Genomic DNA, 20,196 nt, shown 5'->3' with positions numbered 1-20,196 from the left:
CTCCTCCCTCCTCCCTTTTTCCTCTCCAGAAAGTGTCTGTTGATGTGTGGGTGCTTGCTGTTCCAGATAAGTTGTGAGAGAATTTGTCAATGGCAGCAACTGTTTCTTTGGAATGAATACTGGAATATTTTGAAAAGATCTAGGAATTTAGGCACTATATTCATTTTGATTAAATTGATGCCACCCACCATTGATAAGGGTAGGGTGTGCCATCCTTCTAGGTCTTGTTTGCACTTCTCTATCAGAGGTGTCAGACTGAGTTTAAGAAGACCAACTGACGACATCTGGGCACCACCACACCGAGTTATTTTAAACTGGGAGTCACTCTCCTGAAAGGAATGCAGACAGGGACATATTTTTGAGCAGCAGAGTTGACAGGATACAGTTCACTCTTCCTCTAGATTTAATTTATAACCAGACACTCTCCCAAATTGACCTAGTTTAGATCAGTATAGGTGGGATTGATGAAACTGGGTTACTAACAAACAAAAGAAGATCATCAGCATATAATGCCACCTTATGTTCAATATTTCCTTGAGTTATCCCTTTAAATAAATTGCACTGCCGCAGTGCGATAGCGAGTGGCTCAAGAACCAGATCAAATAGTAACGGGGAAAGGGGGCATCCCTGCCTCGTCCCTCTATGAAGGGGAAAATATTTAGATTGTACACTTTCACTTGTGTCTTCGATGAGATTTGTCGTTCAGTCAACAAGTAGATAAAAGTTGCTAATACTGCATCACCATTATAATGCTAACTCAATTGCTAACACAAAGATAACAACGGTGACATGATGCTGAAACCATATCAACAAGACTGTCCTCCCCCAGGAAAACCACCACAGTGGTCATTAATTCATCCCTAAAATTATTTCCATGGTACATTTTAAAATCAAGCGCCTCCTGGTGACCATATAAATAATTTCAAGGATAACACATACTGAGGGAGGTTTTGTTTAATTTTACTTTTAAGAAGAGTGATTTGCATTTAACAGTAAAATCTGACCACAAATACAATTCTCTGCATTGAATGACTTCAGTTTGATTTTCAAAACAGAGCAAAATATTTGAGATAGTTTCTGAAACAGACCAGAAGCCACAATATGAACCACAGAAGCAAAACAAAAACTAAAATCTAAAGAATGGAGAAATCTCTGCATTGTAATTTACACAATGCTTCTCTAGAGACAAATATACTCTATATTTTCATAGTTTTCACTCACTTTGTGGATGTGATCTGCTATTTTTTTCATTTCTATGTGCCTCCCAAAGGCGTTCTCTGCAGAGCTGATGCTCCAATGCATAAGGACTCTGATCTCTGACCATAAGAAAGTTGATTTTTCATCTTGAAATGCTTTATTTTTTTTCTTTAATGGCAGACTTTTGCTCTTTAACTAATAATAGTTGTCCAGAAAGACGTTGTGCATTGATTAAACAACTCCTGTTCTATTTTCAAATAATATCTACTTATTGTCTTCGGTTCAGAAATATATTCGTACTGCTGGAACAACTTTGTTCTTCTGTTGTAACTCTTAATAAATCAGTCAATCGATCTGTCTGTCTGCATTTATATATGATGTGCAAAATTAAGATCATGCCTTTTCAAATGTTTTAATTGTACCTTTTGCGACTATCAAGCATCTATGTTACGACAGCAAAAATAAAAATAAAGGATGATGAATCAATTATTTAAGCAAATAAAGAAATGAAGAAAAAGAGCAGTGATCCTGACAGATATGTTTTCAATTCATACAATTTGGGTTGAATACTCTGTGTGTGTGTGTGTGTGTGTGTGTGTGTGTGTGTGTGTGTGTGGTGTGTGTGTGTGTGTGTGTGTGTGTGTGTGTGTGTGTGTGTGGTGTGGTTCTCGTATTTCTATCCTTGTTGGGGCCAAATGTCCCACAAGGATAGCAAACGTGGAACGACGTGCCTTGTGGGGACCTTTTTCCGGTCCTAAGTAGGAGAAACAGTGTTTTCTTGACCATGTTGTTGTTACTGAAAAAAGTAAAAGTGCAAAAACATTTCTTTAGGGTTAGGCTTTGTTGTGGTGTGGGTTAGGTTAGGTTAGGGTTAGGGTTAGGGGCTAGACATGAATGGGAGTCAATGGACGGTCCCCACAAGGATAGAAATACCAGGACTGTGCGTGTGTGTGTGTGTGTGTGTGTGTGTGTGTGTGTGTGTGTGTGTGTGTGTGTGTGTGTGTGTGTGTGTGTGTGTGTGTGTGTGTGTGTGTAATTTGCATTTTCAGGAGGACCAATGCATAAAACGTATCTAGTATCTCTACTCAGATCTTAATTCAGGACCTTGGACAGCACCATGATACCTGTGTTTACATATGTACATGTAGTTTGAGTGTCGTTACGTGAGTGTGTGTGTGTGTGTGTGTGTGTGTGTGTGTGTGTGTGTGCGCGTGTGCGTCTAATTTGCATTTTCAGGAGGACCAATGCATAAAACGTATCTAGTATCTGTACTCAGATCTTAATTCAGGACCTTGGACAGCACCATGATTCCCGTGTTTACATATGTACATGTAGTTTGAGTGTCATTACGTGAGTGTGTGTGTGCGTGTGTGTGTGGGTGTGTGTGTGTGTTTGTGTTTGTGTGTGTGTGTGTGTGTGTGTGTGTGTGTGTGTGTGTGTGTGTGTGTGTTTTGTGTGTGTCATTTGCATTTTTAGGTGTACCAATGCACAAAACGTATCTAGTATCTGTATTCAGATCTTAATTCAGGACCTTGGACAGCAGCAAGTTTCCTATGTTTACATGTGTAAATGTACTTTGAGTGTCATTGTGTGTGTGTGTGTGTGTGTGGTGTGTGGGTGTGCGTGATTTGTATTGTCAGATTTACCAATGCACAAAAATTATGTAGTATCTGTATTTAGATCTTAATTCAGGACCTTGGACAGCAGCAAGGTCTATGTTACATGTGTAAATGTACTTTTGAGTGTCATTGTGTGTGTGTGTGTGTGTGTGTGGTGTGTTGTGTGGTGTGTGTGTGTGTGTGTGTGTGTTGTGGTGTGTGTTGTGTGTGTGCGTGATTTGTCTTTTCAGATTTACCAATGCACAAAAATTATGTAGATCTGTATTTAGATTTAATTCAGGACCTTGGACAGCAGCAAGTTTCCTATGTTTACATGGTAAATGTACTTCTGAGTGTCATTGTGTGTGTGTGTGTTGTGTGGTGTGTGGTGGTGTGTGCTGTGTGTGTGTGTGGGTGTGTGTGTTGGTGTGCGTGATTGTATTTTCAGATTTACCAATGCACATAAAATTATGTAGTATCTGTATTTAGATCTAATTCAGGACCTTGGACAGCACCATGTTTCCTGTATTTCCATGTGTAAATGTACTTCGAGTGTCATGCGTGTGTGTGTGGGTGTGTGTGTGTGGTGTGTGTGTGTGTGTGTGTGTGTGTGTGTGTGTGTGTGTAATTTGCGTTTCAGGTGTATCACTGTGCTACTAGTAACTACCGTCAGTATTCTGGTCTTAATTCAGGACCTTGGACAGCACCATGTTTCCTGTTCCAATCGCAAATGTACTTTGAGTGTCTTTACGTGTGTGGTGTGTGTGTGTTGTGTGTGTGTGTTGGTGTGTGTTGTAATTGCATTTTCAGTTGTACCAATGCACAAAAATTATGTACTATCTGTATTCAGATCTTAATTCAGGACCTTGGACAGCACCATGTTTCCTGTGTTTACATGTGTAAATGTACTTTGAGTGTCTTTACGTGTGTGTGTGTGTGTGTGTGTGTGTGTGTGTGTCCTGTGTGTGTGTGTGTAATTTGCATTTTCAGGTGTATCATTGGGCAGCAAGTATCTAGTGTCTGTTTTCAGATCTTAATTCAGGACCTTGGACAGCACCATGAATCCTGTGTTACATATGACATGTAGTTGAGTGTCGTCCTACGTGAGTGTGTGTGTGTGTGTGGTGTGTGTGTGGTGTGTGTGTGTGTGTGTGTGTGTGTGTGTGTGTGTGTGCGCTGTGAGTGCGCGTGTGCTGCGTGCAATGCATGTGTGTGTGTAATTTGCATCTTCAGTTGTACCAATGCACAAAACGTATCTAGTATCTGTACTCAGATCTTAATTCAGGACTTTGGACAGCACAATGGATTCCCGTGTTACATATGTACACTGTAGTTTGAGTGTCGTTACCTGAGTGTGTGTGTCTGTGTGTGTGTGTGTGTGTGTGTGTGTGTGTGTGGGTGTGTTGTGTGGTGTGTGTGTGTGTGTGTGTTTTGTGTGTGTCATTTGCATGTTCAGGTGTACCAATGCACAAAACGTATGTAGTATCTGTTTTCAGATCTAATTCAGGACCCTGGACAGCACCAAGTTTCCTATGTTTACATGTGTAAATGTACTTTGAGTGTCATTGCCTTGTGTGTGTGTGTGTGTGTGTGTGTGTGTGTGTGTGTGTGTGTGTGTGTGTGTGGGTGTGTGTAATTTGTATTTTCAGATTTACCAATGCACAAAAATATGTAGTATCTGTATTTAGATCTTAATTCAGGACCTTGGACAGCACCATGTTCCCTGTATTTCCATGTGTAAATGTACTTTGAGTGTATTTACATGTGTGTGTGTGTGTGTGTGTGTGTGTGTGTGTGTGTGTGTATGTGTGTGTGTTGGTGTGCGTAATTTGTATTTTCAGATTTACCAATGCACAAAAGTTATGTAGTATCTGTATTTAGATCTTAATTCAGGACCTTGGACAGCACCATGTTTCCTGTATTTCCATGTGTAAATGTACTTTGAGTGTATTTACATGTGTGTGTGTGTGTGTGTGTGTGTGTGTGTGTGTGTAATTTGCATTTTCAGGTGTATCATTGCGCAACAAGTATCTCGTGTCTGTTTTCAGATCTGAATTCAGGACCTTGGACAGCACCATGATTTAAGTGTTTGCATATGTAAATGTACTTTGAGTGTCTTTACGTCAGTGCGTGTGTGTGTGTGTTCTGTCAAAACTGGCTGCGAGCTGGCTCCGCCCTCCCATCCCCCTCGGGAAGGAGAGGGAGCAGGTGATTCCTATCACCTGATTGATGCCCCTGGCAGCTGGGTGGAGAGACGACCTGCTTCACAGCCTTCCTGCTTGGAGCAGGAGACGGACCAGGGGAGAGCACAGCTCTCTGGGAATGCTCAGGAAAGTTGCTCTTCTTGGATTACACCTTGTGCAAAACAACTCTTCAACTTGGGCTGGACAGCCGGTAAGGCTGCAGAACAGTGACTGTTTCAAGAAGAAAGTTTGCATGCAGAAGCGCCTGGGACTCTCTCCAGTTGCAAACGAGAATTTTAAGTTTAATGATTCTTTTCATTAATATTTAATTGAGGTGATGAAGTTTAAGTTAAAATTCTCTGAAAAGTAACTAAGTAATGTATTGTGAGGAACAGCAATTTGATTATTTGGTACCTTAAACTGATAAGTAAATTTAATATTCAGAATCTACCTTTGTTAGGATTGCTTGGTACCTTTGTGGCCAGATAATTGTTAGTTCTTCATTACTTTTGTGAAAAGTCTAAATACTACTCCCAGGAGTAATTGGTATATTTTGTTTCTCCTGAAGGTTTTTCACACCCACCACACACACACACACACACACACACACACACGTAAAGACACTTCAATGTACCTTTGCGATTGGAAACAGGATCATGGTGCGTCCAAGGTCCTGAATTAAGACCTGAATACAGACGCTAGATACTAGTTGCGCAGTGAGTACACCTGAAAATGCAAATTACACACACACACACACACACACACACACACATAACACCACACACACACACACACACACACAACACACACACCACACACGTAAAGATACTTCAAAAGGACATTTGCACATGTAATCACAGGAAACATGGTGCTGTCCAAGGTCCTGAATTAAGATCTGCATACAGACACTACATACTTGTTGCGCACTGATACACCTGAAAATGCAAATTACACACACACATGCATGCACACAGACACACACACACACACACACACGCACTGACGTAAAGACACTCAAAGTACATTTACATATGTAAACACGTAAATCATGTGCTGTCCAAGGTCCTGAATTAAGATCTGAAACAGACACTAGCTACTTGTTGCGCAATGATACACCTGAAAATGCAAATCACACACACACACACACCACACACACACACACACACAACACACACACACCACACACACACACGTAAAGACACTCAAAGTACATTTACAATGTAAACACAGGAAACATGGTGCTGTCCAAGGTCCTGAATTAAGGTCTGAAAACAGACACTAGCTACTTGTTGCGCAATGATACACCTGAAAATGCAAATCACACACACACACACACACACACACACACACAACACACCACACACACACACACACACCACACACCCACACACACGTAAAGACCACTCAAAGTACATTTACACATGTAAACACAGGAAACATGTGCTGTCCAAGGTCCTGAATTAAGATCTGAATACAGATACTACATAATTTTTGTGCATTGGTACAATGAAAATGCAAATTACCAACACCAACACACACACACACACAACACACAGACAGACACACACCACACCCACAACACACACACACACACACACGTAAAGACACTCAAAGTACATTTGCGATTGGAAGCAGGAAACATGGTGCTGTCCAAGGTCCTGAATTAAGACCTGAACACAGACGCCAGATACTAGTTGCGCAGGGTGATACACCTGAAAATGCGACACACACACACACACACACACACACACGCACACACACACACGCACACACATTATTTAAAGATAACTATAATTTGGCACTTCGAGAGCGCAGACCTCCGCACAGGTCAAATCAGTCACCAACAACAATAAGAACACCATATATAATAAAAAACATTTTATTTCTCCCCAACACAAACAATGTATGGGAGAAGCTGTTTGTTGCATGTTCATATCTCAATGTGATGCCTCACAGTGACTGACACTCCAGAATCCCCCTATTTTTGTCTGTTCTGGATCCTTGTTTCTGGAATACTTCCGTGATCTGGATCAGCAGCTGATCTCTTTTAGAGTCATTGAAGAACTTAAACTGTAAGTTTTTGCAAAGCCCCCTTGTCATTTGTTGTTGACTTATGCCCTACTATGTGAAAGACTGCCCTATCTGTCAATAATAGAGAATCCTTTAAAAAAATTCCTGGATCCAGACAGTGATCCGGATCATCACCAAAATTTAATGGATTCTAAGTTAGCCCAAGACCCACCTTTGCACAAAGTTTCACTGCAATCCTTCCATTACTTTTTTTCCTTAATATTGTAAACAAACCAACCAACAAACCAACAAAACGATGTGATTACATAACCTCCTTGGCGGAGGTAAATATCAGTATTTCTAATTGTGGAGGGACCCATGCGCAGGCAGCCAGGCAGAGTACAAAAAGTCCTTTATTTCCATCAGGACTCAGGAAACCAGGAAACCAGGAACACAGCTGGTGCAGGCCAGGACGCATGAACACACGGACAGACCCACGAGGAGCCGACACGACACACCAGGAGAGCAGGACTTAAATAGATAGAAACGCTGATAGAAACACAGGTGAGGCACATTAGGAAGTTAACGAGACAGGAGACCAGGCAGGAGAACATGAGGGCAGACAAACACAAAACAGGACCCCAGCGCCCCCACGAGGTCGCAGGGGCACAGGGCGGGACATTTCTTTGTAAAAGAACAGAAATATTGTGATTTTCACAGTAACAGGGATTTCTTGTTATATTACAATTGACATGTAAAATCACAGTTTCTTTTTGTGAATGAATTAGCATTTTGAAAATGCCAAAAAAATGGGAAAATAAACAGTAAAATGCTTTTTTTTTCACAGTGTTGTCATTGATTTACCTTTGTTACTTTGTGATGGAACGTTTCAATAAACACCACAACAATGAAACTACAACAAACACCAGATGGAACAAAGAAGAAATCCCATCTTTAGTGGAGCTAAACTCCTCCCACCTTCTGATAGGCCCCTCCTCCTCCCTGCTGTCAGAGACAGAGACCGTCCTTCCTACAGAGGACACAGACTCACTGAAGAACCAGGGAGCCAGAAGTGAAATCCAGCATAGAGAGGCTGAGTGAATGTGGTGTTGAAGGTGTAGAGGTGGATCAGAGAGTCAGAAGAGACTCTGAAGAAGGACAGAGAGCCAGCAGGACAGTCCACATACACTGCTACTCTACCAGAGGAGAAGGAGGAGGAGGAGGAGATGAATGTGTCTCTCTTATTGTGCGAGACAGAGTAACCGAAACCAGAGCACCACAGACTCCAGGACTGATCATTCCCTCCAAACCTACACTCCTCACTGCCTCCTTTCCTTCTGATTCCTCTGTAACTCACTGATATTTCAACACCTCCGCTCCACTCGACCTCCCAGTAACATCGACCACTCAGATCATTTCTACACAGCAGCTGAGGCCAGAAATGAAATCTGTGAGGATGATCAGGATACGGCTGCTCTCCCTCCACATATTTCACATTCCTGTTGTTGTTGGACAGTTTGAGCTTTCTGCTCATTGAGTTTTCATCCAGATGAAGTTGAGAGAAATCTGATGGAGAGAAAATTAGTTCAGTCCTGATGTGACACGTGATGGATTTGTTGCTTGTGGTAGGGCTGGGCAGTTATAAGGTAGTAAGCTATACCGGCGGACAGTGATGAGTCCAACTTACACTTCCTCAGACCAGGTTTGAGCCTCTGCTGTCCACCATGGTCCATCCTGCAGGAAGAAAGAGTCAGACAGGAAGACAGGTCATTGGTCAAGACACAGCCCATGAGTTCCTGCTGTGTGTCCATACCTGAGAGTCTCCAGTGAGCAGTGTGGATCCTCCACTGCCGCTGACAGCTCCTTCACTCCTGAGTCTCCTGGATGGTTGTAGCTCAGGTCCAGCTCTCTCAGATGGGAGGACTTGGATCTCACAGCTGAGACCAGAGAAGCACAGCCTTCCTCTGAGACCAGACACCCTGACAGACTGGAGACACAAACATGGCTGCATCAAGTCAAGAAGGAAGAAGGAAGATCCTCCACATGATCAAGCAGCAGCTGGATCCTGACCTGAGAGCTTCCAGTTTACAGTGAGGACTCTCCAGTCCAAAGAGTTTGGGTTTGTACATTGTGTTTTGCCATCCTGCACAAAAAAAAAGTTTGAAAAATTCACACTTGTGAAAGTGTAGAAAATAATTTGCATGGTTTTAAAAATGATGTGTATTTGTGGAAAAAAGTTCCTTTGAAGACATTCTGTTCACAGATAAAAGCACAAAACTGTGTGAAAGACTCTGAATTTACAGCTGAGAACTTTGTCCTTTTGAAACTGAAGCGTCCAGTTTGTCTGTCCAGCCTCAAAACAGCTATCATCAAGCCCCTCCTCAAAAAAAAACCACTCAGGATCCCAAACCTCTGTCAAACTACAGACTCATCTCCATTCTCCGCTTCATCTCCAAAACCCTTGAAAGAATTGTTTCCAGCCAACTCCACAATCCTCTCAAATCAAACAATCTGTATGAGAAATTCCAATCCGGTTTCCGCCCCTCTCACAGCACAGAGACAGCTCTCATCAGAGTCACAAATGACCTCCTGATAACCTCTGACCCCGACTCCACCTCCCTCCCCATCCTTCTCCACCTCTCTGCTGCATTTGATACTTTTGATCACCACCTCCTCCTTCACCTCCTTGACAGTAGTTTGGCTTTAAATAGCCCATTTGACTGTCATTAAGGACTGTATCATGTTTTTTATTTCATGTCCAGATTGCGTGATTGCGATCGCTATCTCGACCAACCGCTTGTTTTTTTCCTCATAGACGTCTGACTGCTGCTGCAGATTGAGCTGTGGATGTGGAGGCTGTGGATCTTAGTTTATGACATTCCTGGTAGTCTGAAACGTGTTTTCGGCTCAGGTGGTTTAGCTAATTGCTGATGTTAGCGCCGCCGGCTACCACTTTTGCTCGACAGCATTTGCAAAAGATAGTTTTTTTGGTCCACGTCAGACATTTTAAAGCCGAAGAACTTCCAAACCTCCTCTTTTTTTGGTATTCGTTCCTCTGGGTAAACAGCGTGCGCTTCACTTTGAGAGCTCTCGCAGGCAGCCATTCTCGGCTCAAATACACGCTGTGTTGTTGGTGTGCAGCAGTGAAATGGGTCCCCGCTGAAACACTTTACCGCCGCGCACGTTCCACACGTTGTTTGGGCTGTTCACTGGTATTGCGGTATATGAGAAATTCATATCATAACAAAAATAAAGACCGGTTTTCAGTACGAACCGGTATACCGCACAGGCCAAGTTTCACTCCTACCTCACGAGAACGACTGAGTTCATAGCCCTGGGGGACGCTAAATCCCCCCCCCCACACGGTCACCTGTGGAGTCCCCCAGGGCTTTGTCCTCGGTCCGACCGTCTTCATCATCTACATGCTGCCCTTCGGTTGTGTCGTCAGCTGGCAGGGAATACAATTCCACTGCTATACTGACGACACTCAACTCTAACTCAGCGTGTCAGGTTTGCCCCCCATCTCAGCTTCCATCATCATATATCTCATATCTATAAAACCTCCTTCCTTCACCTCCGTAACATTGCCAAACTGTGGCCGTCTCTCTCCCGTCCCGCGGCCTTTGTCTCCTCCAGGCTGGACTACTGGAACGCCTCCTCATCTGGATCCCTGGCAATAGCCTCCAAAGACCAGCGCTGCCCGGGTCCCACATCACCTCCATCCTTCAAACCCACCACTGTCTGCCCGGTGCAGCCCCCACTTATCTCACTGTACTCCTCCACCTAGAACCCAGGCCAGCTGCACCGTCTACACTCACCCAGGACTCGGCTCAGGACGATGGGCGACAGGGCCTTTGAGGCAGCTGCTCCCTGTCTGTGGAACACCGTCCCCGACTACCTCAGGTTCCACAGATGGACTCTTTCAAAAAAGGGCTGAAAACCTTTTTGTTTTTTACTGACTTTCCTGAGTGATTGACTGCTTTTACTGCTTTTTATTGTCTTTATCATTGTTTTTATTATCTTCTTGATTGTGCACTTTAAGATTTGCCCACAAATGTAAAGTCCGTAATAAATAAAATCCTCCACATAGAGGTATACAAACGAGGACAAAATTCACAACAGCAATTCTGAGTCTTGAAAGCTGTTTTGTACTTTTCATCTATAAACAGGATGTTTGAAAAGGAACTTTGTCTCTTTCACAAATGAAAATCTTGTTTTTTGGACATACTTTTTTTATGTGCCGGCAAAACAGTAATACTGAGCCCATACTTTGGTCCATATTTGATCATGAATACATACAGAGCTTTGCTGGAGGCTTTGACCACTGGCAGCAGCTTCAGAAGAGCCTCCTCTGAAGCAGAGTATTTCTTCAGGTCAAACTCCTTCAGATCTTCTTCTGATGACAGTAAGATGAAGACCAGAGGTGACCACTGAGCAGGAGACAGTTTGTCTGTGGAGAGACTTCCTGATCTCAGGGACTGTTGGATCTGCTCCACCAGAGAACCATCATTCAGTTCATTCAGACAGTGGAACAGATTGATGCTTCTCTCTGCAGACAGACTCTCACTCAGCTTCTCCTTGATGTACTGGACTGTTTCCTGATTGGTCTGTGAGCTACTTCCTGTCTGTGTCAGCAGACCTCGAAGGAGACTCTGATTGGTCTCCAGTGAAAGACCCAGGAGGAAGCGGAGGAACAAGTCCAGGTGTCCATTTGGACTCTTCAAGGCCTCGTCCACTGCTCTTTGATGGAGAAGGTGGAGCCGAGGCTGTTGTGGAGATTGTTGAATGGTTGTTTGTTTCTCTTCCAGCAGGTTGATTCCAGAGTTGATGAAGGTCTGATGGACATGAAGAGCAGCCAGAAACTCCTGAAGGCTCAGATGGATGAAGCAGAACACCTTGTCCTGGTACAGGCTGCTCTCCTCTCTGAAGATCTGGGTCAACATTTCTGAGTACTTTGAGGCTGCTCTGAGATTGATGCCACACTCTGTCAGGTCGGGTTCATAGAAGATCAGGTTTCCTTTCTGCAGCTGATCAAAAGCCAGTTTTCCCAGAGCCTCCATCTTCTCCCTGCTCTCTGGACTCCAGTGTGGATCTGTGGCAGCTCCTCCATCATACTTGACCTTCTTGACTTTGGCCTGGACCACCAGGTGGTGGATGTACATCTGAGTCAGGGTCTTGGGCAGCTCTCCTCCCTCTCTGCTCTTCAGCTCCTCCTCCAGAACTGTAGCAGTGATCCAGCAGAAGACCGGGATGTGGCACATGATGTGGAGGCTTCGGGAGGTCTTGATGTGGGAGATGATCCTGCTGGCCTGCTCCTCCTCTCTGAACCTCCTCCTGAAGTACTCCTCCTTCTGGGGGTCAGTGAACCCTCGGACCTCTGTCACCCTGTCCACACAGTCAGCAGGGATCTGATTGGCTGCTGCAGGTCGTGTGGTGATCCAGAGGCGAGCAGAGGGAAGCAGTTTCCCCCTGATGAGGCTTATCAGCAGAACATCCACTGAGGTGGACTTTCTAATGTCAGTCAGGAAATTAGTGTGCTGGAAGTCCAGAGGGAGTCGACACTCATCCAGACCATCAAAGATGAAGACCACCTGGAAGTCTTCAAAGTTGCAGAGTCCTGCTTCTTCTGTTTCCTTGAAGAAGTGATGAACAAGTCCCACCAAGCTGAACTTCTTCTCCTTCAGCACATTCAGCTCTCTGAAGGTGAATGGAAATATGAAGTGGATGTCCTGGTTGTCTTTGTCTTCAGCCCAGTCCAGAGTGAACTTCTGAGTCAGGACTGTTTTCCCAATGCCAGCCACTCCCTTTGTCAGCACTGCTCTGATTGGTTTAGATCTTCCAGGTGGGGCGTTAAAGATGTCTCCTGGTCTGATGCTTGTTTCTGCTCTGTCTGCTGTTCTGGATGCTGCTTCAATCTGTCTGACCTCATGTTCCTGGTTGACCTCTGCAGCCCCTCCCTCTGTGATGTGGAGCTCTGTGTAGATCTGGTTCAGGAAGGTGGACTCTCCTGCTTTAGAGACTCCTTCAAACACACACTGGAACCTCTTCTTCAGGCCACGTTTCAGCTTCTGTTGGCAGACTCCAGCAGAAGTTCCTGAAAAGAAGAAGAAAGCATGGGTGAGTTGAATGGATTTGACAGTGTGTTATTGTACTATTCGCTCATTACTGGAATTACCGATGGACTTCTGGTAATTTGTGAATTACCCCATGACGTCTATGTTTCTTTCATTGCATTTGAAATGAAATGGTCCAAAGTCTGCGTTTTGCTGAAATATACACACATAGCATAGTAGAGCTGATGATTTTCCCCAGTGTTTACAGACAAATCCATCCATCCATCCATCCATCCATCCATTTTTCACCGCTTATTTGGGGGGGGCGGGGTGGAGCTGGGGGTAGCGGAGTCATGCGGCGTGGTTTCTGCATGCTGCATCGGGAGCCGTGAGTGGGGTGCTGGATGGGCCCCCCCACCTTTATTTCTGGACCCACCCCCAACCATGGGTCCGGGACAGCAGTTTGTCCCCCGCTGTCGGCGGGTCTACTCATCCCTGTCGCTTCACAATCGGCTGCGAACAGCCCCAGTGCATGATGGTCCAGGTTCCATGAAGCCAACAGGACAACATCATCTGCAAAAAGCAAAGACGACATCCTGTGGCTACCAAACTGGACCTCCTCCAGCTCCTGGCTGCACCTTGAAATTCTCTCCTTAAAGATTATGAACAGAACTGGTGACAAAGGGCAGCCCTGCTGGAGTCCAACATGCACCGGGAACAGGTCCTGTCATGCCTTAAAACCCTGCGGCCATGTGGGCGGGGGGGGGGGATTGTCTCTTGTGCTGGCCCTGCCCCTCCTGTTTCTGTCTGCTCCTACCCCGTTACCACCTTAATGTGTTGCACCTGTCTTTCCCTCTATTTAAGTCCTGCTCCCCTGGTGTGTCTTGTTGGCTCCTTGTGGGTCTCTCTGTGTGCTTCTGCATCGTTGCCTGCATGTCGGCTCAGTTCAGCTCAGCGTTCCTTTATCCAGCGTTCCTGTATTCCTGTTCTTGAAAATAAATGAGTTTGAACTCCACCTGGCTGCCTGCGCGTGGGTTCTTCCACCTGCACCCCTGACAGAAGGAGCCGATCATCACTTGGCCCAGCGGGCCGTGAATCTCTGAAGCTGCGTGCCTCCCACATAAGACTTCAGCCTCTGGCCCCCGCTGGCGAGGTTCACCTCCGTATCTTCAGCCTCTTGCCCCCCCCCCCTCTGTCCTCACCTGCCCTCACTGTATGCAGGTGCAGCTGATTGAGTAATCAATTGTGTTTCTGTGTGCTTCCGCCACAGCAACAACAAATTAGAAAAGGAACTGTTAGCAACAGAGTGGAGGACCCCAAAAATCATGTTTGCTGAGTTTATCTTGCAGGCTCAGACCATCCCCGACTCTGTTTCTGCTGGAGCTGAAAACATTTCAGTGTTTGGCGAGATCAAATCCTCTTACTGCTCCTCAGACGCTCAGCCAGCTCCTCCTGCTTCATCCTCCTCAGGAAGTCCAGTGTGATCCTCAGAAATGACTTTCTGCTGTTCCTCTGCTCTTCATCCTCATCCTCATCCTCTCTCTCACTCTCTGAGCATTCTGGGTAACCTGGACTCAGGAGCTTCTTCATCTTCTTCAGCTCCTCCTTCATGAAAGCCACCATGTTGCCCTCCAGCATCTGGAACAGAGAAACATCTGGAGTTAGACAGATGGAGATGTGAGAATAAATCCACCGTTGTTACTACTCTGGAGACTGTCAGTGTTTCCAAGAGGACGACCGATAATGGTTGGAGACTTGCACCATAAAGATGGAGTCCAGATGTGTTTGATGCTGAGGGGCGGAGCCTCCACTGAGAACCTGGGAGCTCTGCTGGCTGACGCTGCAGAAACACGTTGACTTTGTTCAAGCTGCTGTTCTGACGATGAATCCTGACACAAACACTGATCCTCACCCCTCATCGGCAGATCCTGGTCCTGATTTAAAGCCAATGAATTTCCCCAAAGACCGGCCACTGTTCAGGGACACACAGCTGGATGGAAGCCCAGAGTCGGAGCTGAAAAACACAACATCAAGAACAGACTGACTGGCAAAAAGGAGGAATATTGGAGAAGAAAGAGAAGAACTGGGACTTTCAGATGGACTTTGATGATTCTCTGAGTCAGAACTAACTTTGTTCATGTTCAGTGAATCATTTAGTGAAGAATGACAGAAAATACACATCAGCAGATGAAAGAAAACCTACTGAGACTCCGAGGAAGGAGATCCGCTGGAATCTAGAGCATGTTTGGAACAATCAGTCTTTGTGGATGCAATGCTGGATCCAGGGCCAGGTCCTGATCCAGGGCCAGGTCCAGGGCCAGGGCGAGGGCCAGGGCCAGGGCCAGGTGAGTCTGATGTTTTGTGATTACTCATTCTACAAAAGAAAAACACATTTTGCTTTGAGTGAGTGAGATAAAAAAAAACAACAACAACAAAACAACAACAAAAACAACTTCCCTCCTGACCTGCCACTTTAAAGTGGTGGGGGAGTTTGAGCGCGAGCGTGACCCCAGGAGCTATGTTGTCCGGGGCTTTATGCCCCTGGTAGGGTTTCCCATGGCAAACAGGTCCTGAGTGACGGGCCAGACGAAGAGCAGGTCAAACGCTCCTATGATGAAGCTACAATTGAGGTCCGTGACGTCGCCCGGTATGGCGCAGCTGGGGCCCCACCCTGGAGCCAGGCCTGGGGTTGGGGCTTGCAAGCGACTGGTGGCCAGGCCTTTGCCCACAGGGCCCGGCTGGGCTCAGCCCGAAGGGGCGATGTGGGCCAACCCTCCGGTGGACCCACCCTCCGGTGGACCCACCCTCCGGTGGACCCACCACCTGCCGAGGGAACCGTAGGGGCCGGGTGCAATGTGGACTGGGTGGCAGCTGACGGCAGGATGCCCGGCGACCCGATTCTCAGACACAGAGACGAGCTATAGGGACATGGAATGTCACCACATTTGGGGGGGGGGGAGCAGCCTGAGTTCGTGAGGGAGGTCGAGAGATACAGCAGTGAGAGGCGGCGGGCTGGTGTGGGTTTGCTCATAGCCCCACAGCTCAGCCACCATGCGTTGGATTTCACCACAGTGAACCAGAGGGTCTGGTCCCTGGTTCTCCGGGTCGGGGACAGGTGCCTCACTGTTGTCTCGGCTTACGTGGGCAGCGACAGTGAGACCTGAGACCTGGAAGGGGGTGATTGGACCGCACGGCCTCCCTGATGTGAACCCGAGTGGAGTTTTGTTATTGGACTTCTGTGCTAGTCACAGTTTGTCCATAACGAACACCATGTTCGAGCACAGGGGGGTCCATAAGTGCACTTGGCACCAGGACACCCTAGGTCGGAGGTCGATGATCGACTTTGTTGTCGTGTCATCTGACCTCCGGCCGCGTGTTTTGGACACTCGGGTGAAGAGAGGGGCAGAGCTGTCGACCGATCACCACCTGGTGGTGAGTTGGATTCTCTGGTGGAGGAGGAAACCGGACAGACTTGGCAGACCCAAACGTGTTGTGAGGGTCTGCTGGGAACGTCTGGTGGAACCCTCTGTCAGCAGGGTTTTCAACTCCCACCTCCGGGAGAACTTCTTTCATGTCCCGAGGGAGGTTGGGGACATTGAGTTCAAGTGGACCATTTTCTCCACCTCCATTGTTGAAGCAGCTGCTTGGAACTTTGGTCATAAGGTCTCCGGTGCCTGTCGTGGTGGCAACCCCCAAACCCGGTGGTGGACACTGGAAGTAAGGGGTGACGTCAAGCTGAAGAAGGAGTCCTATCGAGTCTTGTTGGCTCGTGGGACTCCAGAAGCAGCTGACAGGTACCAGCAGGCCAAGCAAACTGCAGCCCGAGTGGTTGTGGAGACAAAAACTAAGCTCTGGGAGGAGTTCGGGGAGGCCATGGAGGAGGACTATCGGTCAGCCTCGAAGAAATTCTGGCACACCGTCCGGCGCCTCAGGAGAGGAAAGCAGATCTCCGCCAACACTGTTTACAGTGGAGGTGGGGAGCTGCTGACCTCAACTGGGGATATTGTTGGACGGTGGAAGAAATACTTCGAGGACCTCCTCAGTCCCAGCACCACATCTTCCGTGGAGGAAGCAGAGGCTGAGGTCTCAGAGGTGGACTCGTCCATCACGCAAGCTGAAGTCACCTTGGTGGTCGGTAAGCTTCTCGGTGGCAAGACACCGGGGGTGGACGAGATTCACCCCGAGTACCTGAAGTTTCTGAATGTGCAGGGACTGTCTTGATTGACACATCTCTGCAACATCGCTTGGCGGTCGTGACAGTGCCTCTGGATTGGCAGACCGGGGTGGTGGTCCCCCTGTTTAAAAAGGAGGACCGGAGGGTGTGCTCCAACTATAGGGGGATTACACTCCTCAGCCTCCCTGGGAAAATCTATTCCAGGGTACTGGAGAGGAGGATCTGACCGATAGCCAAACCTCGGATATAGGAGGAACAATGTGGTTTTCGTCCTGGTCGTGGAACAGTGGACCAGCTCTAGACCCTCCATAGGGGCTCGAGGATTCATGGGAGTTCGCCCAACCACTTCACATGTGTTTTGTGGATTTGGAGAAGGCGTCCCTCGTGGTGTCTTGTGGGGGGTGCTTCAGGAATATGGAGTCCAGGGCCCCTTGTTAAGGACCGTCCAGTCTCTGTATGACCGGAGTAGGAGTCTGGTCCGCATTGCCGGCAGTAAGTCAGACCTGTTCCCGGTGCATGTTGGACTCCGGCAGGGCTGCCCTTTGTCATCGGTTCTGTTTATAATCTTTATGGACAGAATTTCTAGGTGCAGCCAGGGGCCAGAGAGGGTGTGGTTCGGAGACCACAGGATTTCATCTCTGCTTTTTGCAGATGATGTTGTGATGTTGTTGTGAGAGACGGCAGTCACATGGCCTGAAGATCATGCCCATAGGAAAGACTGGGATGATCAAACGTAGCATTGGAACACTCTCTCAGCGTTTATCATGACATGTGTACGATATATACAGATCAAATCAAATGTGTCTCTGATGAACATGATCAGACCTGTTTGGCATTGATCCAGACATTCCTCCCTGAACAGTACACTGGGTGGGCGGCGGTACCACCAAGCCTGAGGCCACCTTCACAACGGTTTGAGTGTGAGTCTGTGCGCATGTGGGTAAAGATAAAGATTCATCATGTTCATAAATTCCTTTTAATATTTAAAGTTGTTCAACTGTGATAAACCTTCTGAACCAGACCAGCCTCAGCCTGAGAAGCACACACATCTGAAGGCTGTTCCTGATGTGTGTCTCCACTAGAACGACAGGTGTCCATAATGTAGGCTGGACCGACACACACACACACAGCCAGCAGCCACACAGTCAAATCCAGTCCAACAGCGTTGTGAAAGCTTTGTTGTGAACGGACAGAGATTCTCACCTGATCAACTCTCTTCACAGCTTCTTCCAGACACTTCTGGAGAGAAGACACTGCTATCCGTCCCTGCTCAGTCCTTCTGTGTGTCTCTGCTTGATGTGAGGACGCCGTCTCACCCTGATAACTCCCAGTCCAAGAGTCCAAGCTCAGCTCTGACATGCCCGCAGAGCGTCACAGTCCATCTGAACTAAGGCCAGGCAACGTGATCTGTTTGGCAGCACTCCTCAACAAGTCAATGATTGATGGACTTCCTGCTGGGCCGGCAGTGGCCTCTTCATGTCTCTGAGCGGGTGGAGTGGCTGTGGTCAAGGTTCAAGGAGCGTGAGAGCTGAACAACATCAAAAGTAGTGCTGGGCTTTTAAAGATTAAATTTCTTAATGGCGATTAATCACATAAGTTTTCTGCGATTAATTGTGATTAATCGCATTATGTGCAAAACACAAAAATGAATTAGAAAATACTCTATATGCCCCGAGCCGGGGACAGGGATTTGTTTTTGCTTTTGGAAGAATTTTGCAAGAAGCATAATTTTACAATTCATCGATTATGATTTACAATAACTTAAAATACCAAGTCTTTACCAAGATGATTGCCACACCTCCAACACACACACACGCACACATGCACACACGCACGCACGCACTCTTACACACACACACACACACACACACACACACACACACACACACACACACACACACACACACACACCACTCATTAGCAGAAGCGATGAAAAATGGCAGTTTCTTCTGAGGCACACTTCCTCAAACTTCCTTCTATCTCTGACTCTCAGACAGAGCAGACAGGATACATTCATTCACGCCAAACTGTGCCTCATACTTACCTTTATTAAGCCAGATTGTGTGTTGAAGGGAAATTTACTTTATTTTGCATGTTTTCAGCAGCTGAAGAAAGCCCAGAGGGAGAAACGGTGCACTGGCCAAACACTCGACTTAAGCTTCATTTTAATTTTTTGTCATATTTGTGCTCCTTATTTCAGTTTGTGCCTTATACCAGCCTTTTCCTCCTGATTTTTCGGATAATCCGGCCGAGTTCAATATGGCAAATAATAAGGGATGGACCGCGTTTCACCTTTAAAAGTGCATGTGTGTTTTTTTGAGGCTCAGCTGGAGCGCAGTGTGGGACTGGAGCAGGACAGGTTGGGCTTGTTCACGCTCCTCACAGTGTTATTCAGCCAGCAATAAGAGTTTTTCCATTTGTTTAAGTTGTTAATGTCACTTTCACTGTATTGCTACACCCAGTGTGACTCCTGTCCTATACTGGGGTTCACAGCCAGCTAAACTCTCGTTTGCATTGCATCCTCCAAGGAACAGGCCGGTTGTTGTGATGGATGGATTTAATACAAAAAAGTGCGAAACTGAAATGTACAAACGAAAACAGAAACACATAAATCAGACTGGTACAGTATAAAGTTGCATCAACATTAACACAAATCACACTTGGATAGCCCCAAAGTCCCAAATCCACCAGGATAACACAAATATAAAAACAGAATGGAAGTCAGAAACACTGCACACAGACTACAACATTCCAAGACAGATTCTTACTTCAATAACATGTTTACTTACTTATTTTGCCACTCAATGGGCTTGAAACAAATGGTAGTCTGAGGAAAAGCATTAGCTTTCTGCTGCTAATATCAGAACTTCCTGTCAAAGCACCACAGCTGAAACAATGTTGCCCCCTAGAGGCCTGGCGGCTCAGTTAAATAAATGACAGGTTACAATACATTCACTGTATTTTATTAATCACAGCACATT

General features: G+C 46.3%; 1 protein-coding gene across 1 annotated transcript in view; it reads right to left on the bottom strand.

Moving 5' to 3' along the window:
* Positions 1-20,196, bottom strand: part of LOC115381963 (protein NLRC3-like) — a gene marked incomplete at its 5' end in the record, with an annotated part of 36,538 nt that overhangs the window by 4,077 nt on the left and 12,265 nt on the right. Inside the window, 3 exons of the mRNA XM_030083610.1 lie at positions 8,269-8,554; positions 8,676-8,722; positions 8,802-8,975. Of these exons, the coding sequence (XP_029939470.1) occupies positions 8,269-8,554; positions 8,676-8,722; positions 8,802-8,975 (507 nt within the window). The remainder of the gene's footprint in view (positions 1-8,268; positions 8,555-8,675; positions 8,723-8,801; positions 8,976-20,196) is intronic.

The sequence above is a fragment of the Salarias fasciatus genome, chromosome 23 (genome assembly GCF_902148845.1).
Source record: "Salarias fasciatus chromosome 23, fSalaFa1.1, whole genome shotgun sequence".
NCBI lineage: Eukaryota > Metazoa > Chordata > Actinopteri > Blenniiformes > Blenniidae > Salarias > Salarias fasciatus.
Note: the sequence above shows the minus strand (reverse complement) of the source record. Positions and strands in the feature narration are given on the sequence as shown.